The sequence below is a fragment of the Cavia porcellus genome, unplaced genomic scaffold, assembly GCF_034190915.1.
Source record: "Cavia porcellus strain 051 isolate PalLab524CR breed Dunkin Hartley unplaced genomic scaffold, mCavPor4.1 scaffold_1, whole genome shotgun sequence".
Taxonomy (NCBI): domain Eukaryota; kingdom Metazoa; phylum Chordata; class Mammalia; order Rodentia; family Caviidae; genus Cavia; species Cavia porcellus.
Genome location: NW_026947484.1, coordinates 109,182,884 through 109,208,486, shown reverse-complemented (window position 1 = coordinate 109,208,486; position 25,603 = coordinate 109,182,884). Strand labels below are relative to the sequence as shown.

At 38.8% G+C, this 25,603-nt stretch overlaps 1 protein-coding gene across 1 annotated transcript; it reads left to right on the top strand.

The window, feature by feature from the left end:
• The first annotated feature begins 11,656 nt into the window (after window positions 1-11,656).
• Window positions 11,657-16,373, top strand: Tchhl1 (trichohyalin like 1). Its single transcript, XM_003478899.2, has 3 exons — window positions 11,657-11,684; window positions 12,532-12,689; window positions 13,315-16,373. The coding sequence occupies exons 2-3, from the start codon at window positions 12,552-12,554 to the stop codon at window positions 15,583-15,585; spliced, it is 2,409 nt and encodes an 802-aa protein (XP_003478947.2). The 5' UTR covers window positions 11,657-11,684; window positions 12,532-12,551; the 3' UTR covers window positions 15,586-16,373.
• The last annotated feature ends 9,230 nt before the right edge of the window (window positions 16,374-25,603 follow it).

The following is a 25,603-nucleotide window of genomic DNA, read 5'->3' as shown; positions in this document are numbered from 1 at the left end:
ACAAATATGCTAGACTCATTTTAGATTCCTTTTACTGGGATCCACCAGATCTTGTCCAGAGAAAAGGTTATTGAGGCCTTAACTAACTATACTCAGTGGGCCTTAAATGACACAATAGCTGATCTCTCTCTCTCTCTCTCTCTCTCTCTCTCTCTCTCTCTCTCTCCCTCCCTCCCTCCCTCCCTCTTCCACTCTCACTCTCACTCTCTTTATCTCTTAAAGAAGTAAACAAATAAAATTATTGAGACAGGCCATCCTCCAAAATTAGATGGAATTAGACATTCTAACAGCACAGGAGATACTTGTGCAATTATAAAAACTAAATATGTGTACATTCCTGATCCCTCTGCTATAATCTCAATAGCTGTTCAAGACATTATATGACAAATCAATGACAGTTCAGACTCTAAAATTCCCTGGACCTTATCCTATGGGAAGTCATCACTAGCTGCTGCTGGTGGAAATCTTTGTTAACTGTACTCATAGTTATCTTATTAACTCTATTATTTGGCACCTAAATTCTTAATTCTTTGCCACTGTCTCCTCCAGAATTAAAGCTACAAGCCTAAAGTAAAAACATCTGATATCTGTTGAGAACATTTTTTTTAATACCAGGGATCAAACTCATGACCGAATGCTTGTCAGGCAGGTGCTTATGCCACTGAACTAAATCCCCAGCCCCTATTGAAGGCCTTTAGATAGTCACTCTGCAGAGTATCCCTGACTATGGATCAACAACTATGACCCCCTTCAGCTTAACGAAGCCAGATCAATCATCACTCATTACTCCCTCATGGAAGTTCAGGTTACTTCATCAGAGGGGAGACTGTTATAGGAACTGAGTTAGACAGAAATATTATAGACAGTCAGACAGTCTGGCTATGCCCTCAAAGGAGCCAGTGCAGAAGACCAGATACCTTAAAACCTTGGAGGAAACAGACATCTCCTGCTGTGGCCAGACCTTAAGACAAAAGATCAAGCAAATACACCCACATCCTAAGCATTGATAGACTAAATAGTTCTTTATCAACCTGAAGAAACCATCTTTGACTTTCAGTCCATAAACCCTCTTTCAGGTTAAATATATTTCCTATATAGAGCATCTTGAAGGACCCTATCTCCTGAGCCATACTGTATGTTTGTTTTTATTAGTGTATTGAGGCTATCCAAGTTAGCAATTATGGCCAATCTTCTCTGCCTCATCTTTGCCATACTTTTTTTTTTTTTTTTTTTTTTTTGCTGTTGGTTGTCTACTTTCCCCCTTCACTCCACTGTCTGCCCCATTCAGTGAGCTTCCTCTGTCACTGTTCTTGAAACCATGGTCTTTTCTCTCTCTCTCTCTCTCTCTCTCTCTCTCTCTCTCTCTCTCTCTCTCTCCTCTCTCTCTCTCTCCTCCTTCAGTATTTTTTGTAGGGTTGCATTGGTGGTCATGAACTCCTCTAGTTCCTTTCTGTCATGGAAGCATCTTGTTTCTCCATTAATTTTGAGAGATAGTTTTTCAGGGTACCTCAATCTGGGTTGGAGGTTATTTTCTTTTGGAGTTTGGAATACTTCACTCCAAGCACTTCTTGATTTGATAGTTTGTGTCAAGAAGTCTCTGTTGTATTCTGATGGGTTTTCCTTTATAGGTGATCTGTTTCTTTTCTCTGACAGCTTTTAATATTCTGTTCTTGTGTTGAATTTCTGAGATCTTAATTATTATATGTCTGGGTGTCGATCTATTTTGGTTATAGCTGGCTGGAGTTCTGGATGCCTCATATATCTGGATAACATTTCCTTTTCCTATGCTTGGAAAGTTTTCATTAATTATTTCTGTAAATAGCCTTTGTATTTCATTTGTATTTACCCATGCTTCTTCATTCACATCTTTTATTCTTAATTTATAGATCCTCTTGTCATCTTCTAGCCTTTGTATTGTTACTTGTTGGATCCTTGTTATTTTTAAGAGCTCTTTCCTTTCACAATCACATGTTGCAAACCTGTCTTCTGCCTTTTTATGTCAAGTGCTGCATTTTCAAGTTTGATAGTCAAAGTTTGATAGTCTATCTTTAGTTTCTTTCAAGCAGTTTTGCCAGCTTTCAATGGAGTTTTTAATTTCCTGGTAGTCTCTTTGAATGTTTTATGTATTGTAGATTTTTTTTATAATCTTCATTGAAGGTTTCTCTCCTTTTACTATGCCCCTCCATTCTTCCATCTGTGTCTTCTTGAGAGGTACTTAGCATTTCTTTTATTATTTTTCTTATATCTTCCTTTACTTGTATTAGAATTTCTGTTTTTAGTTCTTTTATAATGTCACAAAGATAATTTTTTATGTCAAGTACTGCATTTTTAGACACTGCAGGTGTGCAACCACCTATCTCTTCAGCATTTACCTCCCCCAGGCCATTAGTGTTTGTGTTGGAGGCTGGGGATTTCCTTTTGTTTCTTCCTCTTGTCACGTTTCTGGTTTCCTCCAGATGAGTGGACAATGTGGGTCCTCAGCATTCCTGTATTGGCCATGATTACTCTGAAGCATGCTGTCTAGGGATTGCTGCCCTCCTTAGTCTGCTGATGACCACTAAAGTACCAGCAGGGGTGGGGCAGGTTGGACCCTCCCTTCTGAGCTGGTCAGGCTCTGGGAGTCTTCGCCACATTAGTGTGTGCCACATGGGTGGGACCAGTTAGGTATAGTTTCAAGGAGACCTCATCCTCTGCTATTGAATCACTCACAGAGGCAGGACTCCATCCAAGCAGTTCTCACCAATCTGCTCTGAGCTAGGAGTGGCTGATTGAAGCTGCTTCAGTTCTGGTTCCACATGTAATCTGCCTGACTCTAAAATGCTGTCCGGCCCCTCACCCACTCCCACAGGAGGACTGATTCCCATGCATTCACTGTGAGCTGGTACCAGTGCTGCTCTCCTAGCTCAGTGCTGCTCTGATCTCTGCTGCTTCTCTCTGTGACCACTTCTTCCTGCTGAGGCCCTTAGGCTCACCAACCCCCAACTTCACTGCTACCGTACATTTCTGGATTCCAGCAGCATTTCATACACAATGAACTAGCTCCAGTGAAAGCAAGTCTGACTACACCATTCCATCCATGATTTTCTTTTCTTTTTTCTTTCCCTTCAGTTTCTTCCTGGGTTAGAGGATCCACCTCCCTCTGTCTAGTCTTCTCCAGGATGTTTTCTTCTAGTATCTGAGCTGTTTCTCCTTATTTTGCTGCTTACTGATCCACCATCTTCCCAAAAGTCCCAGCAAATTATAATTCTAAAGGTATTTTCTCAGGATAAATAATTGATCTATACATCTAACAAATATGGATGCATTTTACTTTCAAGCACTAGAAATAAAATGGGGGGAAACTACAGTGAAATCTATAAAAGCTAATAAGAATCTTAAAATCTTTAGCTAAAATTTGCCCTCAAAAACACCAAATTTTCCATCTTCTTACAGTTAAAACTAGAGAGAGACATAACAAAATATCAAGAGCCAGTGACTTACAATCACTATTCTCATCCCTTAAGAACAGTTTCTAGATGTGGCTCTTTCTTCAACCTGCCTTTCCATCCAAATGCTCACAATTTGATTATATATACACTAATCTCTCAAAAAATTGTTTATTTTTGTCTAGAAGCTGTGCTCCATGTGAACATACAGATTGAACCAACGACAAATGTACTATACTCCTTCCACCAAGGTTCACCAGACTGACCTTGTAAAGAGAACTCATGACTGCTAAACCAAACATGAATTATATTTGAGACCCATTCAATTACCCCACTGGAGGAAGCCCCTGACTGTGACCACCCCTACACGAACACTTCTCCGATCAAAGCAGCTAGACAGAAACTGTGCCAATTTTCCCTGAACAACAGTTATGGGTACTGCCTCAGAGTAGAGGTATTTTAGATAGCTAAGTTATTTAGAAATGTTATAGGCAGTCAGACAGGACTGGGCCCTTCAAAGTCAGGGCAGAAGACAACTGTGGCTGAAGGCACATTCACTGAAGCTCAGCTTTCAGGAAAAGAAGAATAACTGCACCCATTTATTTCCCTTAGAGATAAACAGTATTATTGATATTCTAAATAGGCATCCACCACCTTGGGTGGGAGACCAAAACCTCCTTAACCCACCCCTTCCAGGAAAGTTCTAGTCTGTCCCATGTGCACTTGCTACATGACTTGCTTCCCAATTTGATCCCCATTTAATCAATATTACCTAAGGGACTATACTTGTTATCTTATAAGTTGACTATAGTTTTGTCCCACCTTGAACTTACCTCCCCTTGTAGCTTTGCTCAGTGAAACATTGTTGAGGAGCAAGATCAACAAGCAATCTACTTTCTGGGCCCCTTTCTGTTCCTCTTAGATAGAAACTTTCTTTTTCTCAATAAACTCTTCCTGCTCTTAATTTATTCTTCTATTTTACAGCATACAAATTCAGTGTATTGGGTATCTAACAGTTTGGTCAAAGTTTTGCCCTAAAACAAATTACAAGACATTATGGCAGTGGTCTAACATGACAGAAAGCCAAATTGAGAACCTTACCCTGATAGCCACTTCCTCCTTTTTTCCCAACAACTTTCTCCTTCATTTCCCTGTGCTTGAAGAAAATTCCAACTGTTAGGTTTTTCCAGCACAATAGAGAAGCAAAAAGAATGCCTTTATTGAGCACATAGAGAAGAGCACACAACTCATGGAGGTTGGGCTTTCTTCTCTACAGAGTACAAGAGGGGGCTGAGGATTATATGATCTTTGATCAGAAGCAGCACTTCGGATGGGCATTGATGACTCACGAGGAACTGACTGGAATTCTCTTCATGCACACTGGAAAGGAAATAGGAAGTTGTAATCAGGGCTGAAGAGGAAGGAGGAGGAAGTGATCATCAGGGTAAGTGTCATTTTTTGCTTTGGCCTTCTACCACGTTATATCACTGCCATAATGTCCAGTAATTTATACTAGGGTGAAAACCTTTCAGAAACAAAAAATAGATAGTAAATAAGGCAAATCATAATTTTAAAATGAAATCTGCAGCTTTAGGACAGAAGCCCAGTTCAATTTTTTTTTTTTGTCCCAGAACACAATAAACCTGAGCAATTCTTCACACCTCCAAATGAGTTCATCCATTCCCTTTTTACTTGAAATGGTCCTTTTACCTGTGAACAAATCATCTATTCACCTGTAAATTGAGATTTTTCCCTATGAATAGGTCATTCTCTTACTATGGGTGGGTGTTGTAGTCAGGGGAGGTGAGGAGAACAATCATAATCAGGACACAGAATTTATAAAATTATTTTTTGATGGTCACCCAAAGTTAAACACAGGAAGTGCAGGAACTCTGTCCACAACACTAAAGACTCAGAATATTCAGCCAAAGGCCTGCATCCCACAGCAATGTCTTGCATGAGTTCAGATGAAAACCCACAGCCATGACAATTCCTCCCACGAATCCAGCTGGAGGTCTGCAGCCCATAAAAAGGACTCACATCCATCTGTTTTATGGATCCATCCTGAGAAGGCTCAAAGGTCACACTGGAAGCTAGAAAATCTATGCCAATGAGATAAAAGAGCTGTGCTGGTAGGTTGAGAGTTCTACACTGGAGCTGAGAAGTCATGTTCAAAGTAAAAACCAGGGCTGCCCTGAAAAGCACCACAGCTATCTTCAGCAACACAGAGATCCCAAGCTCTTCCAACAGTAAGAACAGTCATGTACATGCCAGAAAGCAAGCATGACAAGCTCTTCTTGCAGATTAAACAGCACACATTGATAAGATTGGATAAATGACCTTTATTTTAAGAATGTGGGGAGAGACCCCCTGAACCTCCGGGATCTGGATTGGTCTCCAGGAGCTGGCATTCTCTCCGTTGGTCATGCAGAGTGGGGGCATACATGTAGCTTAGGTTTGGGGTGGTGCCTAAGGGGCATTAGTGATGCACAGGTAGCCCATTGGTATTCATTTAATGCCACAGGTAAACTTCTAGGGGTGGGGAAGATAGAGCTCAAGATAGAGCCCCTGGTTCCACCTCCAAGGCTTTTCACCAGCTCCAGTGTCCCAAATGGGCCAAAATCCTTTCAACATCTTCCCCTCCACAGCCCGGAAGCAATGCTCAATGTAAGGACCAGAGCTCCCCCAAAGTGAGATACAGCCATTCTCATGAACAAGGTCCAAAGCTCCTCTGATGACAATGGTTGAACTCACACTGGGGAAGCTAGTCATGATAAGCTCCTCCAGGAGAACCAATGGCTCAAAATAGCAACACTTAGAGAAACCCGCAACACCTCACTTGTCTTTTCCATGTCTCTATTTATGCTGGCAACTTTCCTCAGATGGAATATCTATGCTCAGCACCATGCTGATTTAATTCAGCTGTTATTAAGTTGACCATCGGTTTTTAATCCATAACAGTGGCCTATATTTCCTCACCCACAAATCCAAAACCATGACTATATATTATTAAAGACTATAGATAACCACCACCCAAAAGACATAAAGATTCCCACTTCTATTATCTTTCTGTATTAGTACCCCCAACACACACTTAAGACCACAGATTTCCACTACACAAAATACATAGAGTCTCAGTTCCAAATGTGCAGTGTCACATTTCTCTGAGCACCCACTCTCTACTCGTAACTCTGTCCTATAATTTCTGCATAATAAGCTCTTCCTGTACCTCTAAAAAAAGACAAAGAAGTGGAAATACTTGATTTGTTGGAAGATAAAAACAGGTAAAACTCTTGGAGACATAAGCATAAGGAAGGACTTTCTGAACAGAATTCAATGACACAATATATGGTACCAAGAATCAACAAATGGATCACATATAAGCTATAAGCAATACTTCCTCACACTGACCTCTCTGCTATTGCTTGGGTTGTTTAAAGAATTCTGATGGTGCTGTAAATCTACTTGTGATTTATTTCTTGAGTAGTGTGAGCACAGAAGGTCCTGTAAGCCTATTCAAGATTCTTATCCTGAATAGTATAGAGAAAGCAATAACTTTAAAAGAGCAATAAACACTAAGGGATGTTATCCCTTGCTATGGCATGTAACTAGATGTCCTCCCAAAGCCTCATGCACTCCTCAGGCAGGGATTTTCAGAGCTTGTTAGATCTAAGGTGTGTGATGCTGGGTTTAAGGGAATGTGTTACTAAAATAGTCCACTGATTGGAATCAGCATAATTATGATGTGGTTTACTGAAGACAGAAGCCCCACCCTAGAGGTGGCTGGCATCACCCAAAACAGTTCTACCCTGGATGGCATAAAAGGGAAAGGCAGTCTTGTTTGTAACTGCTTTGTTACTTGCTGCTTTCTGCCTTTCTGGCATGAACTGTTGGTCTTGTGATGCCCTTCTGTCATGCCACACTGCCTTGGAGCCAGTCAACTATGGACTGAAACCTCTACAAACTATGAGCTGAAATAAACTTTTGCTCATTTAACTTGAGGATGTTGTGTGTTTTGTATCAGGAACAAGAAAAGTAACTAAGACATTGCTGAAGTGCTCCCAAGTTCAGAGGTCTATGAAGCAGTAACAGAGATCAGTACCCATTAGTGGTATCTATCCTGATGGCATCTGAAACAAGCTGATGGATGTCAGACAGCTCCCACCAGCAGTGGTGGAGACCAGCAGCCAGCAGTGTCAACTTGGCATTCAGCATTAACTGATTATCAACTGGTGGCATCAGGTTGACTAACTTAGCTATACTTTGCCAGTTCATGATTTCTATCTGAATTGAGCAAAAGAACCTTCAACTGATTGGCAATGAAGGTACAAGACAGTACCAACAAACATGTGAGATTCAGTACTATTCATGAGCTACCCTGAGACTGTCACATCTACTTCTATGTCACTGAGAGACTGGGGGTGCCCAGTGGTGAGCAAGTGGTGAGTGAAGAATTTTTTCTATTTCAGGGAAATGTTTTGAATTATACAAGTTCTAGTAAGTGCAGTGAATCCCAAGCAAGCACTCAGAGCTAAAATAGTATTTTCATTAAAATGCAACAAGTACCAGTCTTGACAAGTTATGAAGCCAACCAGTACTGCAGTATGACTGTAAATGGCTGCAGTCTACATATTCTCTCCATGCCCCCAAAAGCCATAATGATAGTTTTCCTGGAACACCAGTATCTATATTAGACACTTACCTCTCAGTCAGTCTTTTAGTTGGTCAACAAGCATTGCTAGAGCACCTTCGTACCCAGATTGTCTCCTAACTGGTGACACATTCCTGTGCTAGAGAAGATTCCATTTAGCATTTCTAGAAAGGTTGTTCAATTTCTTTAGGGAGTGGAAGAGTCTGCCACTCTTTAGGGAAGAGTCACTTGGGATTTTGCTAGAGAGGTTAGGTAGTAAATTCCCAAATTCTATGCTGTATGCTATAATGTGGAGGAAGGAGATAGGGAAGACCACTGAGTATGCCCCTTGTATAAATTTTTGTACACTGTTCCTGTTAATAGCTTCACTTCTCATTTACCTCTATCATGCCCACTAATTCTGAGTCTAGCCCCTTCTCCAGGCTTTGGCTACTGTGAGTCATGTGGCCAGTGGGTTCCTGAGAGGGACAATGGGTAATTAAGAAAAGACTAGACACATAAATAGAAGGAAATCTGGGGCCAGGCAGAACCTGACCTTTAACCAGCAGCAGCCCAGCACAGTCTGCATCTTTATTTTATACACAGTCAAGAAGGGAGAAGTGTGTGACAGAATCAAAACTGCAAGTCCTCAGTATTTTGCTGAGATATTGAAAGGAAAGCTTTCTCAGAGCTATTCATGCTGCAGTTAAGGCCAGACACTTGCTGGACTGGCCTTGCTCTAGTCCCAAGGGATTCATCAACCTCTAGCTCATCCAAGGCTTAGCCACTTCCCACATCTGGTATTCAGGTTTGCTTCAACTCTCATGCCCTCAACACAGGCCGAGTCATGCTTTTCTCCGCCAGTCTGTCATGAACATTGAACCATCCACTTCCCAATTTCTGTACTTAGAGTGAAATTTCTCAGGCACAATTCTCCTCTACCTCTCTTCATAGTTCTAGTGGGTTTTTTCTTTTTATACATTGACACTTTATTTTAAGGAATCTGAAGAGGAACATTATGACTATACATTGACTCTGAACAAACTCTTATGACTTTTATAATAAATTTTTAAAACAATGAAAATATAAATATAAGTTGTAGCCATCTCTTGTTGTTAAATTTTCCAGTATTTCAATCATTAAAAACTTATTTATTAGGCCAGGGATTTAGCTCAGTGGTGTAAGCACCTGCCTGGAAAATGCAAGGTTATGAGTTTGATCCCCAGAACAAAAAAAAAAAATTCATTGGCCATTCTTTTACAAGGTAGCCATTACATGGGTTTTATCAGGACCCTCAATTCAACACTATAGTCATTACCTGTGAGAAGTAATAGGCTTTTTAAGATAGTTCAATCAACATCTTTTAATTGTGCTCCTTTCCTTTTTTCTTCTATTTCTTTCCCTCCTCATTTCTGTATCATACCCATATAATATTAGAGAGGAAGTAACACCATAGAGGCATTATTCCAAAGAAAAAGAGAAGATAATCAGGGTCTTCTCTTTTCTACTGCTAGAGTTATCTGTGGCTTATTCTTCTACAATTTAAATATGGTCTAAATAAAACACTAGATACCAATCTTCCATCTTTTGCTATCCCTCTGAGTTACTAGCCACCCAGCACAAGGGTGTTAATCAAATAATCTTAAATAAACACTGAAAAAGTATGAGTGCCTGTAAATGTGCTTGGAAATCAGCTCTTATTTTGTCTAGAGACAGGGCAAGATTCACTTCTGACTTTCTAAATAGGGACCATAACACAAAAGCAGAGATATTTAAAGTTGGAAGAGTCCTGTGCTCTTCACTTACATCTTACATCTTACATCTTCCCAAGACACAACTCATCCTGTAACCCAGTTAATCAATAGTGATTTGGCCTCTATGTAGATAGTTCTGGAGACAGATGTCATTGCTTTAGGATCAGTACCTCATCAACAGTTCTTTACAAAAGTTCTTTATAAAAACAAGAATCTTCTTTCTAGAAAATTTTAACCACTAAATTATAGCTCCATTCTCTGGCATCACACACAATAAGGAACTCAAGTTAATGGAAACAGATGGGCTGAAAGACTTATGTTCCTGGAACATTTCAATTTAGCTCTACCATTTATCAGATAAACATCTATAGGAAAATTGCTCAACAATTGCTAATGAGTTTAACTTTCTTATCTGCTAACAGAATAATAAGTACCTATGAGAGCCCAAGATTGCCCATGTAAAGCACCTGATATGTCATGAGTGTTTGATAAACATTAGTTCCTTCACTTCCACACCCTTGAAAACCATTCACATATTTAAATGCTGTTATTTATGTCTCCCTTAAAATTTCTTTCCAGTGCAGCCCAAATGTATGTAGTTTTTTTCTTTCAACTGGCCTGTGAGCTCCAACTCTCAATACCCCAACAGCTGGCATAGTTTTCAAGAAATAGTTGTTACTCTGGGGAGGTTAAACAATCAGAATTAACATGCTGAGTGTCATCTGTCAATCCTAATTCTCAGTAGAAGTCTTCTCATCGTTTTAGTAAGATGCTGAGAATTACACATAGATGTAACTTATCAAAGTGGATCTCTCAAATCCCCTTCAGTTACTTTGTGTTTGTCTTAATTATCTGCAAACAGAATAAGGTAGTTGATCAACAATAATATATTTTCAAACTCATTTTTCTAATTTAATTACCACCGCCTTTCCCATCTTCATTAATATGGTCTTTGTCTTTTACACCTATTTCCGTGATCTGTTGTATATTTATTACATCCAAGTGTTTTACAACATACTCGACTGTCATGTTAAATACTTAAGAAAACAACTGAATCTGTTTTTCCCAGTAATTAAAAATGCTGTACTAAAAAGGATTAAGATCAATGAGGTCCCATTCAGCGTCTCAGACTCACCTTCTGCCCTCATCTCAATTTTTATGTTTCCCTTTCTCCATTATTGAGAGAACACAGTAATATCAATACTCATTTCCAAGCTCCTTTGAATTACAAAAATGTCTTTTAAAAGCAAATTTTTAAAATAGCACATCTTAAGTAAGCAAGATTTTGCATACCCAGCAAGACTTTTCCCCTCTAGCTGTACCTGGGCAAGAAGAACAGCATTAAAATAGCTGAATCAACTGGTATCTCCACTTTTGTCAAATGACTAACTGGAGCCTTTATTTTTAAACACATGTTAGACACCCATCTCTCATGATTAGGTCAAATGCAGGCCATCCTGCAGGCAGAATTAGATGACTTCTGATGTCTCTACCAGCCCTATGACTTGTCAAAGGGAAATGTAATTATATCCTCATGTTAAAAAGAAAAAAAAGAAAAATCAGCACTCTGAAGCCCAGAAGATGTCTCTAAACTATAACCTGCGAAAGTCAGTAAATGAAAAAGAATTTCCTTGCCCATTCTTCCAATGAGTCAGAAGCTAAGGATTAGACTGCTTTAAAAAGGAAATAAAAATAAGACAAACCAGGAATCAAGAAGGAGGGGACATAGGGCTGGTGGTGATGAATCAGATCATTAGACCTAGAGGGTGACTCTTTCTTAACTGTGCAATTAGGACCTCAATAAAAGGCTCCAGTGTGTACTTCAGGCTTACAACCCATTGCCACACATTCTGCTGGCTCTCACTCCTGAACCAGGTAAGTCTCATAGATTATCTGCTTGAGCATATTCAATATCTCAGTTGCAGCTTTGCTTATATGTGAGATTGTATTAATGCTTCAGAAGAAATACACTCTAAGCCACGGTTCATAATACTAAACTGGGAATCCAGGCATTCAAAATGCATTCTTACAGAACTTCTTTATTTTCCTTGTTAAAAAATATAAACTATTTGGATGATATAGGCATGGGTCTTATTTAATAAGACACAAGACTCAACTTTATATTAAATATAAATCCTACAGTCACTGAAATGATGGGTAATGACTGTGTTATTTGCAATGTTTTGCTCTGATCTGCTTTGTTCTGTTTTGTTTTGCTTTGTTTTGTTTTGTTTTATTCTCTTCAAAATAAAAAAATGATGAGTAATAATTGAGGAGTCTGCATTTTGTTTTAGCAGCAAGTTCATTTCTTTTCTTAGCATAGAAGATTAGACTCAGCCAAGGCAGAAGGCAAGCAGGCAGACATGCTAGAAGAACTGATCTCCCTGGATTGGTTTCATTTGCACATTCCAGTACTTACATTTGAGCTCTTCTTTTTTTCACACTAGTCTTGCAATCAGATGTTCTGTGAATACACGAATATTGCTATTTACTGCAGAGCAGGGTAAAATGTCCCTTCTGTGGTGTGCTTACTTGTGATAGATCTCATCTCACCACAATGTCCAGTGCAAAACTAAATTACTCCTGGAGTTCAGATACAATATTCTAAGACAGCAGTTGATGTACATGGGATTAGGGTAAAAGAAGAAAAAGAGACAATCTTGGTATTCCTCTCCTGAATGACTTATGCTGGGAAATTAACTGTGTTTCTTCTTGTTCGCAGTCACCTCTGAGTTTGTAAAGATGCCTCGGCTCCTGAGAGCTGTCTTCTGTGTAATCGAAGCATTCCACAAGTATGCCAAAGAAGATGAGGACAAGGCAGTGCTGACCTGCAGAGAGTTAAAACAGCTCCTTCAGGGCGAGATTGGGAACTTTCTTCAGGTGAGGTGTTCATAGAGTTGTTCTAGTAATTCTAGAAATTCTTCACCTACTGCCACTTGAACATAATCCAAGAAAGATAGGTTTATGTGATCTTTGTGCATTTTATACTTGGTTGCCTGCTCTCAGCACTTGCTGACTTTTGAAAAACATTTTTCAGTCTTATTTCTTTAATAAGAAATATTACTTAGTTATATTTAATAAGAAATATTATTCTTTAATAAGAAATATTACTTAGTAGTTACTTAGTTCCCCAGAGGAAATGAACTTTTCATTACTAGGACTATTGCTTCAGCAAAGTAGGTTTTTGAGTGGAGTCATAAACCACTATGCATCTAATTACAACTCACAAGTGCTATAAATATACCTTAGTCATAGCCCTCTGGTGAAAATGGCACCAAGAACTAAGAAATTCTTACTGATTGTAGAAATTCCATATATCATAAGGAATGGGATCAAAAAAAGGATTCTTAGGCTGGGATGTAACTCAGGGGTAGAGTACTTGCCTAGCATGAGTAAGTATCTGTGTTTGATACCTACCACTGGGGGAAAATGACTCTTAGGAGGTATTCATGCAGGACACTTGACCACATATAAATAAGCTATTTCTCACTATGTTTTCATGCAGCCACATGTCATTCATGCTGTGGAAAGACATCTGAATCTTCTGGATATTAACAATGATGGCACTATCAATTTTGATGAATTTGTTCTTGCAATCTTCAGTTTGTTGAACCTCTGTTATCTTGACATACAATCATTACTAAATTCAGAATCAAGAGAGGTATATAAATCAGAAAAGGAGAAGCCAAATGATGTAGATCTTCAGGGAATCACAAGAACTGATCAGCAAATAGTGGGAACTCTGTCAACTCAAGAAAACATGTTGCTTCCTTCAGAAGTAACATCATCATTCCAGCTCAGCCATGAAGAAAGTGAAGCAGTTACAAACAATAAAGTGAATCCACCGGAAGACATCAAGACTCACAACTTGCTGAAAGAAGCATCTGAGCCCAGGGACCTTAAGAAACAATACTTAGAAGGAGATGAACAGAGCCAAGAAGTGACCCAAGATGGAGAAGAAACAGAAGACAAGAGAGCCCAAATTAAGACAAATAAATCATTAGCAAGATCAGAACAGACTAACAACTCTAAAAAGTCAGTCCCCAGAGAGGGACCTAACCTAGTCAGGAGGCAAAGTGGTAATAAGACAAGTGACAGATTTAAAGAACAGGAAGAGAACTTGAAACTACAACAAGAAACACAGATACCACCAGATCAGGAAGCTGCACCAGAAAAAAATATTAAAACCCACTCTAAAACACAAGAACCACCCCTGGAAGGTGAAGATGAACCCAGGTCAGAGCATGCTGATCTACTAGAACAAGCTGCTGCAAGAAAAGCATCTCAGACACAGAAATCAGCTAATTCTGAGGATGATAGAATATTGGAGACTCCAGAACCAGGAAAGGATGTTGACAGGACATCAACTGAGATTAAAGATAGAGATGAGCCTGAAGATTGTAGTCAAACATCTGAGACCCAACAATCACCAGCACTGGAACATAAAATAAAGAACTTACCAGTTGAAGGTGGTAGCAAAGATGTTTCAGAAACATCTGATATTAGAGCTGAAAGGGAAGAAAGTAGAGGCCTTGAGGCACATGGACTATCACAGCAAAAAGAACATGAGAAGAAAACTCAGCCTCCAGTTTTGGATACCCAAACACAAGATGGAAAGTATCATGAACTCCAAAGATCATCAAAAGAAAAAGAGGCAGAAAAAGATTCTGAGACGCCAGATCTAAGCACAGGAGAAAGAAATCAGAATTGCCCTGAAACTACAGGCACCTCAGCCGTAGGAGAAGAGGTGAGACACACTGAGGTGAGACACACAGCACCAGAACTTGTGAACAGCAAAAATGCCCCTGCTGCCAAAAGGACACCAGTAGCAACAGAAAGAACCCAAGAGTCAGGTCCACTTGAGAGGCAGTCTGAAGGAGAAAATAGCAGGACCATGCAGCCCTGTGACAAGCCAGTTAGAGAGGCAGATGGTTACCCAGGAGAGGACTCTGAGGTCCCCATTGCACTGAATAGCAAGGGGTCTTATGCAACTCCCAAGAATCTAATTCTAAAGGAAGGTGACAGCAGCTCAGAGACAGGTGAACTACCTATGCAAGGGGATTTCAAGAGTCAGGCACACCCACACAAGGGGTCTTTGCAAAGAGGTTACCATAGTAATCCAGATCTCCAGAAGCATGGAGCACCAGGTGAGAGCAATGAGGCTCAGGAAGCAATGGTGGTATTAGTCAGAGAAGAAAGTGTAAACCTCCCAGAGGAACAGGAAGAGCCCACCAGAGTGGGCAGAGGGACCAAAAGCCCAGATGCAATTGTGGAACCCAGTGGACCCCAAGAGTCACAGAAGCCCACAACAAAAGGCAAAAACAGAAAGTCCTGGGAGGCAGAGGTCCCAGGTGGCCTGGATAACTTCTTCACGGCAACACAGCTCCCCAAAAATGAAGTCAGCAAAGAAGAGCTAAAAACCCAGGGCCCAAGGACCAAAGAAGATGATGGAATACCAGGGATCCAGGAAATTGTCTTTAAAAGTCTATGTGAGAACAATTCACCCTTCAGCAAGACACACCTTAAAGCAGAGGAACCAGCAACAATGGAAGAAGAGAATGAAAGTTCCTGCAAGCCAGCAGAAAAAAGTGATGACCAACAAAATCAGGACAAGAAACAGTATGATTCTTCAGTTCTCCTGTCAGGCCTTGAGGAAAGGATGCAAAAAGACCAGAAGCCCTGTTCTGTGCAAAGGGATGTAATCCAATCCAGTGCACTATACCAGAGCCTGCAGGAGAATTTACAGCAGGCCAGGTGTGGTAGCTTACACCCGTAACCCCAGCAACTCAGGAGGCTGAGGCAAAAGTGTGGCAAGTTCAGGTCCAGCCTGGGGAACTTAGCAAGCTCTTGCCTCAAAGCAAAAAATTTAAAGGGGTGGAGGTATAGCTCGGTAGTAAAAATGTTTGCCTAGCTTGTGCAAAGCCTTAGTTTCAATCCCTAGTACCACAAAAAAAAAAAAAAAAAAAAAAAGAAAAGGGGAGGAAGAGAGGAAGGAGGAGACAATACAGTAGCAAACAAACATAAACACAAACTCAGACTTTTCAGGCAACATGCCCAGTCAAGGGCATCTATCCCCTGCAGGACAGGTATCTATTTCAACCAGAGCCACGCAGTATACAAGGGACTTTCCACTTGATGAATAGGACCCTGCTAATCCATAACAAATATCAGCTCCCCAAGCTCTGTAAACATTTAAGGTCGCTCTTAGAAAGAGAAACCAGCACCACAAATAAAAGTGAGCCCTGCAAACCAATGAGTTGTTTCTGTTATCCCAGAAACATAGTTCTCAATTTGACCCAGACGTCTTCCCTCCAGTTACCTGCAATATTTATATGCATGTATTCAGATGCAGATTAATAATCCTTAATTAAAAATTATAAATTTCTACCAAAACAAATAGCAACATATTCAGACGTAGGATCTGTCACCAATTTGACCAGGCAAATACAATCAGTAAGAATCTTACAATATAGGGCCAGGGATTTAGCTCAGCAGCATAAGTGTCTGCCTGGCAAACACGAGGTTGTAAATTCAATGCCCAACACCAAGGGAAAAAAAAAAGAATCTTGGGGCTGAAGATTTAGCTCAGCAGCATAAGCGCCTGCCTTGCAAGCAAGCAGTTGTGAGTTCGATCCCCGGTACCAATAAAAAGGAAAAAGACCAAAAAAAAGAATCTTACAATATAATGCCATTTCCAAGTACTAAAATTATGAAATAATTTACCAATCACCAAAAGATAGAAAAATTGTGTTGGGGATATAGCTCAGCAGCACAAGTACCTGCCTGACAAGTGCAAGGTCCTGAGTTCAATTCCTGGTGCCAAAAAATAAAAATAGAAAAATTTCTTCCACATCTTTACCAGGTATCAATTTCTTCAACTAATTCATTAACTTTTTAACATGTAGCAGTAGAAGTCATCAGATTTTGCAATATTATCCTAATAATAAAATGCTAACTCATAAATGATTCAGCTTCATGACATTTCCTAGGAGGATTTCAAGTGTATCCTAAAATTCTATCCCTTAAAATAACTCCATCTATATATTTTGAGTTTTCAAGTTACCTATTGTGTTGTTTCAGAAATATCCTGATAAACATGTCACTTCGTTTCATTTATAGTATTAGCTTCTTTTAGATCACTGAAAAGAAATAACTATTTCTTCCTTGCAGGACAGAATCTTTTTTGCCAGTGTCATGTAGTCTGAGTAACTAATTTCAAAGATAATGATAGTGTATAAACCATTGTGATTCTCTTACTATTTTGTTGTGAATTTTTGTTTTATCATTTCACAAAATAAAAAAATTTCATATATGACCATAACATAAGGTAATTATGACTTTCTTGTGCCTGATTAATGTAAATTCATTACTTTGATCAAGTACAGCTAACTCTATGCTTAGAATTCATTCATCTATATATTCATTCAACAGACTTTTATTAAATGTCACTCCTTAACAGACTCAAATAAGCTATTATAAATAATTTGGGTAGTGGCTCCCATAGCTGAAATAAAAAACCCAAAGTATGCACAATTCCATAAGAAGCTTCCATAAGTAACCAATCATTTAATGAGTCTACTACATACTTGCTCATGCGGTTTACTAGGGTTATTGAATTAAAATTAATAATTAATCTGATAGTCAATTTTTTGTTGATTCGTTTTCTTTATTCTGCTGAAGATGTGTCTTGGAGACATTGATCAAAAGCAAAAATAATCTTAACTATTTGTGTTTTTTGAAGAGACTAATGAAAGAATGGTGCTCTCAGAGCTTAGTAGTGAACCAGAAATAGTTATCTTAGCAGCTCGATACCCACCCTCCCTTTTTGTTCTGCCCTGGAGGCTCAATATCCTTCAACTTAAATTTATATCTCCTGCAGAACCTAAACTGTTATCTATATACCTTCTCCCTGAAACACTTTCAGCAACTTTCATTCTGTCTTCAAACTTAAGTGAATATTCCTACCTGAAAATAAAAAAGTTATCTTAAAAAGCAAGAGACAACTCTCAGAAAAAAAAAAAAAAGAAAAACACATACTTGAGTGTAAACTAATCACCATTTTGGTAAGCAACTCTGTAAAATGTATCTCAGCCAAAAATTATACATTTCATAAATAATTAAATCACAAAAGAATCTGTACTGAGGTCAGTAAGCACATTCCTAGAGCTAAGGCGTGAGTGTTAAAGGTTGGTCCCTAGCCTGCGGAGATACTGGGAGGTGGTAAAACTTTCAAGGGGAAAGATGGGGCCTAGTGGGAAAACTCAGGTCATTGTGGATGCATCCTTGAAGGGGTTATGGGATTGTGGCCTCATCTTTTTTCTGACTATGCTTCCCAGATGCCATCTAGTGCACCCTTTGCTCAGCCACACACTCACACCATGATGTGCTGCCTAATCACAGGCCCAAAAGCAACAGGACTAAACATCACCAACTGAAACTTCCAAAACTGTGAGCCAAAATAAATGTCTCCTCTGTTGGTTAATCTCAGGTATTTGCTACATTATCAGAAAGCTAACACACATATGAAACTTTTAATAAGCTCAACAAATGCAATTTACAGTTTTTCTCACTTATCAAGCTGGTAAAAATTATTATTTATTTGTTTCTAACAGCCACACAAATTTGAAAGTGTGCTATCTAAAATGCAAAATTCAAATTTTAGGAGTATAAATTAATGCAATATTCTAGGAAGACAATTCAGAAATACACATCAAAAAGATTTAAGATATTTTTCAGACAGTATTATAAGGAAATAATCAGGAATGTATTTTAAAATTCATCTGCAAAAACAGACATAGTGTATTAGGTTTGCAGCCAGATGTGGTGGTGTGATGGTCCATACCTATAATCCCAATATGAGGGTATTTTGTTTTGGTTCATTTTTTTCTGTTTGCTTGGGTTTTTTGTTTTGTTTTGCTACTGGGGCTGAAACATTTGACCTCATACTTTCCAGGCAGGTGCTTGTGCTTCTAAGCTAAACTCACAGTCCCAAAAGTTATAGCATCTTAAAAATAGCAAAACAAAAATAGTCATAGCAATAAGGAAACAAGTCACTTATTTATGCTTTGTGAATACTGTAAAATGGCAAAGTCATTATAAATTATGAAGATTTTTAGTTAAAGGAAGAAAAATTATATGTTATTTATAGAAATCTATATTCCTATTACATATTATATATAATTTGTAGATAGGTACATAGATAGATATATTAGCGATAGACCATGCCAAAGAATATGTGTGTTTGTATAACAATGTTTTACATATATAAATAAATATATATGACAATATAGTATATATTCCCCCACCATCCTATAATAATTCTTTTATTGAAGGAGACGTTGCCCTGTATCCAATGAACCTATAGACCTCCGTGGCTTTAGACTTCTTTGTGTCGCATGGCCTCTTCTGACATGTTGCTCTTTTGTTTGGTTTTTTTGCCACCTCCATTGTGAATCCATCTTATCCATTTCCCAAAACTCTGGGTTGTCTTCAAAGGTTCTTGTTTTTCTGAGCTTTCTCCCTTTGAGAATCTAACATGGTCCAAATTACTAATATTTCTTCTACACTGAGAAATCTTCTACACTGAGTTCATCTCATTCAGAGATGAGTATGTACTTCAATCCAGTCTTTATGAACGCTCATAGGTATGAACCCTGATATTTCAATTACTGCCTGAAAAACTAATTTGTCTTTTCAATTTTCTTTATTCTGTCATTTCCTCAATTCCTGTTCTTTCTGGATGCAAAGGAATAAATTTTATAATCATTTTCCATGTCTTTTTTATTCTTCATATATATCCTACCATAGTATCTTGATAGAACTCTTTAAATTCATGTTCAAGATATGCCTTTACTTCTATTGAACATCACATATCCTTCACTTAAGGGTAACATATGTTTCCCCTTTTACTAAATGTCCAGATCCAGCCCCTCCTATGGATTCCAATTCTATCCACTTTATTCATTCATTTCAAAATGTTTATTGAAAACTCCATGATAGTACCAGACACTGGGCATACTTAAGAGAAAAAAGCAGGGACCAGAACAAATAAAAGCTATTCATTTTGGAGCTTGAATTCTAATTAAGTATGGAAGCAACAAACAACAAATAAGTATCAAGCCTCTTTTTCAAAGCTTTCTCTCTTGTATTGTGTGCAATTGTTTGTGTGCTTTCTTTTGCTTTCTATATACTCCTCAGTGGTCAGGTTCACAGCTTACACAGTTTAGCCCCAGATACGGACTATGATTTAAATAAATGTTTATTAAATAAGCAAGTAAGTGCCTAAATCATTGCAATATTCTCTTATCTGGTACCCCTACTACCAGTCCATGATCCATTCAGTCACACATGAATTTTAGAGAAGGTTGATCTTTTTTCTCTTCTTCCTTCCACTTTCAAGGACCTCTCAGTGACAAAACTCTCTGTAATCCATCCCTTTAATCACTGTTTGCCACTAGTTTCTGAAGAATTCTTTGAGGGCAACAGATTGGTTATCTAATTGTCTTCAACCCTCACTTTGATCATTTAAATCCTATACTCTTAATTTATAGGAAAATTTTAAGACTGAATCAATTCTTTCACTTCACTTAATATATGTGTTAATCACTAGCCATGGACCAGGCACTATGATGGACACTGGACATTCTCAGTGAACGGAACAGTTATGATCCCCACCTTCATGAGGGACATAGTAATGCTGGAAAGCCATGCGAAGCTATTCAGAGGTTAGTGCTATTATTACTTTCATCTCCATGACTCTGCTCTTGTGACTCACCTTCTCTGAAATGCTTTTCCACTTCCTCTCTAATTTTTTAATTGTAACTGTCCTTTAAAGTCTTAGACTAATTCCTACCTCTTCTAGGAAGTTCACTCTGATTGTTTGACTATCATATTATTCATAGTCTACACCACCTAAATTAATACTTACTAGCTAATATTACTAATTGTCCTCCACATGCTAATTGTTCTCTGAATGTTATTTCCCCAAATAAGTAGATTATAAGCCACTGGAAAGGAGGAACAGTTTTAATCCTCTAATGCTCAAATGTCCTTGAGTAAGTTACTGCAGTATCTGCCTGTGTAAAATGCCATCTAATTCACAAGCATATTGTGAGGAATTTTTTAAAAATAGAAGTAGAATCCAGAATTTATAGAGAATGTTTATAAATCAAAGAATAAAATATAACCTAGTCTCTTTTACAAAAAACTAAAAGACATAAAAAGTATATATCAAAAAGTCAGTGAAATGTATCCAACCCCATCATCTGCCAGATAAATGCAGATTAAGCCACAGATTATACCTACTAAATGTCTGAAGTTACAAAATGATAATATAAAGTGTGTGCATAGATGAAGAGAAACTAGAACTCTCATTCACAATTCCTCCCCAATAGAGAGTTAATTTGATCACTTTGAAGAATTGTAGGGTAAGTTTACCATAGCTTAACACATGCAAACTCAATGACTAAGTAATTCTGCCCCAGGTATAAAACCCAACAACAATACACTAAGAGACAAGTTCAAAGACAGTCACAGCAGTATGATTTATAGCAGCCCCAATCCAAAGGTCCACTCACTGAAAATGGACAGCAATAAATTGTGCTATACTCATGCCATCAACTACTGTACAGCAATGAAACTAAAAGAATTAAAGCCACATGCCACAATATGGAACTTCATAGTCCTAACTCAAAGTGTCAGAAGACAAGTACCCAAAAACTGAGGGCTTGAAGAATAAGGAGAGAATGGAGTAGTAATTAAGAACATAGGCTCAGGAGTTAGACTGTACCCAGGATGGACTCAATTCTAGGTATACTGAGCACTTGCAGTGGGCAAGTACCTTAACCTCTCTATCCTTTACTTCAGTGATGGTGAAACTTTTAGAGACTGAGTGTCCAAACTGCAACTCAAAATCCATTTATGTATCACAAAGTACCAGAATACTGAGATTTTCATTTAGGAATAGCTCACTCATTAACATCTTTTATCTTAAAAGAAAAACACAATAACACGCATGCCACAGATTTACCACCACTGCTTTTTATGCTTGTTAAAAAACATCGCATAAATCTCAGTTCACCAACTAGTCTTAAACATAGGATAGGAACCTCTCTCTAGAGATTTCTTGAACTTCATAAAAGGAAGTCAGCTCATAGTCTGCAAAAAAAACAAAAAACTAAGTGATCCAGAGAGGGAAGTGACTTATCCATGGTCACTTATCCCTGGAGAGGCAGGGTCAAGCCTTAGCCCACAGACCACCTAAGTTCCCAGCCCTAGATTAGATTTTGGTTCTCTGAGCTTATTAGTTTTGTCCATCACCAAGAGAGCATTCAGGTTCTGGGTCCATAAAGCTAAGTAGAATACAGCTAAAAAAAAAAAAAAAAAAAAAGAAGAAGAAGAAGTCATAATGTAAAGAAACAGCTTATCACATCTACCTTTGCCTCCCAGTCCCATTCCCCACAGGAAACATCCTGCCTGGCCTATGACTCAGTCAAGCTGCTACCTGGGATTTGAACATACCTGTTGAAGATGGTGCTGCCCTCAATAGTGCCCCTGATCAAAGCCTTCAAAGATAGCAGGCAGAGGCCAGTTTCCTGGAGCTGTTCAGAATCAGCCCATAATTATATCTAATACCCATTCTACTTGCCCTGCAGATTCACACAAAGGTGCACATTACTCTTAATCATTCCTGATGCCTATTAGTCACATGGTAGAGGAAGCCAAGGAGTCCACTAGTTAAAAGGAAAATGAATCTGATGGCCCTCTCCCTGCAGAAAGACACTAACTCTCCTCTGAGTGAGAGACCTGGGCACTTCATGTCCATGTCATCCTATGTTATGTGACACTTGTTCATCTGGCTTTCAAAGTGTAAATATCTACCTTCCACAGCAGTGCTGATGGAGCCAGCACAGTGTCCTTGCCAATGAGGGAACCCCAACACTCCTGCCAAAGAATAGGATAGATAGACACCCAAGAATGAGACAGAAATCCCTTCCCTTATCAAGTTGCCTAAATTCTCGTTGGAGTTAAAAAAAAATACAGAGGAACTATGAGCCTCTGTGCTCCAGAATTGCTATTGGGTTCCATGTTACATCCTCTATTAATACCAATGCTGTTCACATCCTGGATATTTTTCAAAGCTAAAAGAAACAAACATGAAATTCATCCATGCTTTGGCTAGCCAAAGACTGTTGAGAACTTTGTACTTTTCTTCATAAGGTACCCACCTTTTATGAAGTTACCTGTGAGATGCTCTCTTTAAAGTTCAATTCTGTTAATCCCTCTGTTATTACTGATACATTATGTCAACTTGAGAAGTTTAAAAGTTTAACTGAGAGACTCAGCAGGGAACTAGGGTCCTTACTTTGTAAATGTCCTAACCCTGTGCAAAGGAGGGCAGGGAGATTTTGTGAGTGCTCCACCTACTCCGGAGAGGGAGGTGGTCTGTGTATAATATAGGGGAGGAAAAGAGGCTTGCTCTTCCCCTCTTTCATTCTGCTACTTTTGCTAGCTGCTGCCCTGAAGTATTGCCCCAGTGCTATGATACTCTGCCTTGAAGCCAGCTGATTACAGACTGAAACATCCACAAACAGTGAATTAAATAAACCTTTCCTTCCTTCATTTTCAGTGTCAGGTATTTTGTCCCAGAAACAAGAGAAAAGTAATCGAGACAGAATTTGATACCGGGAGTGGGGCCATTGTTATGACTATACCTGACCATGTGGTTCACGAACCTTTGAAAATGGATTGTGGGAAGAGTTCAGAGATGTTGCCTAAAGAAGTAGTCCTGGAATGGTTTAGGCTCTTCTGTATGTGAGATTCTGGTCAGAGCTCAGAAAATCAGAAAACCAATAAAGATCAGGCTCAAGTTTCTGCTGGCAGGGACTACATCAGTTGTTAGAGTCCAGATAATGTGTGTTATGCCTTGGCAAAAAGTTTGTCTGCATTTTGCTCATGTACAGAGACTTTGCCTTAGACTAACATTAAGGTCAGCAGACTAATTAATCTGGAAGAAGAAATTTCAAGGCAGTCAAATGTTGATGCTGTGGCATGAATATTATTAGGGGCTTCTAGTCAGATTTTTGTTGTAAATCAAGAGCAAAGAGCCAAACAGGATGAATTAAAACACTGTGAGTAGGTCTGGGGATTTAGCTCAGCGGCATAAGCACCTGCCTTGCAAGCAGGCAGTCGTGAATTCGATCCCCGGTACCAATAAAAAGGAAAAGACAAAAAAAAAAAAAAAAGAAGAACCCATTGTGAGTTTGGCCAAAAAGAAAGCTCCAATAAAGATGTGGACTGCAAAGATAGAGCTGAGGAAATCTCACTTGTTGAAAAGGAACAGGAGAATAAAAAAGATAGCCTGAAGTCCTCACCAAAAGAAGCAAGTCTAGAAGCTTTGCATCCTCACAACTGCAAAAGTGAAAGACTTTGCTTTGAGGTGAAAGATGCAGAGCACCATGTCCCAGAATGGCAGCAGCATAAAAAATTTGTTTTTTGGAGTTGGATTCAGAGTGCTCAGCAATGCAGGCACTAGACCCCTAAGCCAAGAGAGAGGAAAGCCTGATGACTGCTCCAGTGGGCAGCAGACCTTGACACTATCCACATGGTGCTGGTTTTAAGTGCATATAAAATGCAGGAGTTCTAGAGTTAAAAAGCCTTCTGACCTGATTTCAGAAGGCCTAGGAGGCCAGGCAGTGTGTCCATGAAAGTGCAGTTCATGAAGCTGTGAGTGTGAAACCAAAGGTGCTGTGGAGACTCCAGAAGTTTAGAAAAGCCAGGAACATGGATCATCTAAAGCAAGCTGCATGAAAGGACCAAAACCAGCCCAACAGAGAAGCCATGGAAGCTACAACCAACAGAAGGGCCATAGGACTGTGTCACACAAGCTCTTTGGCACTTAGTTTGCCACAGATTGCTTTAAATGGTGGACATGCAACTACAGGACTTAATGTTTGCCCTGCTGGATTTTGGAATCTTTTGTGTCCTCCTGTTTGTAACTTTTGGAATGAAAATATTTATCTTGTGCCTTTGCATGTTGGAAGTGTTTAACTTTGTTTTTGTTTGTACAGAGGCTTGCAGCCAGTTATTTCCCTTCTGTGTATCTTTTCAGGAGAATTAAAAAGACTATACCACATGAAACACTATTCTGCTTAAATGGTTATGTTTTGATCTGTGCTGTTTCGTTGTTATGCCCTCTTTTATCTCAATCTCCACTCCATTATTTACTTTTTTATTTTTATCCTTTTAATTAAAGGAAAAAAATAGCAGGATATATTATAGTAACCCACTTTGACTTTCCATTACCTCGATTTAAAGCCCTGTATTACTCTCACCATCTGGTTTTTAACTGATGTTCCCCTATTCTGTTTTGCTGGATAGTATCAGGTTCGAAAATTTAGGCATCAGCTGTGAAGATAATGAGATTCATTATAACGCCCATTCTCGTTGACTTTTATCTATCTTTGAAGACCTACAATGTCTCCAATGTTTTGGTTTTGTCGGTTTTATTCTTTAATGTTTTGTTCAATTGTATTGTAACTAACGATATAGGCAATTCTATTAGAGATAGCAGGAGGCATTATGGTAACCATTGTTGATCACCTTGTATTATGTTTTCACATTATCTATTATGTCCAACCTTTTGACTTGACCGATTCTGTTCTGTTATATCACATTTGGTTTTACTCTCTTCCAAAAAAGTAATAAGAACCATGGGAGCAATGAAACCCAAAATGTGTAATAGTCATTGTACAAAAGAGAGGAAAAGAAAGTGCTCTATACTATATAACTGCATG

Excerpts from the sequence above, each read along its gene's own strand:
- Tchhl1 (XM_003478899.2), top strand. The coding sequence starts at position 12,552 with ATGCCTCGGCTCCTGAGAGCTGTCTTCTGTGTAATCGAAGCATTCCAC. Across the intron at positions 12,690-13,314 it reads AGATTGGGAACTTTCTTCAG|CCACATGTCATTCATGCTGT; the intron begins GTGAGGTGTTCA and ends GTTTTCATGCAG.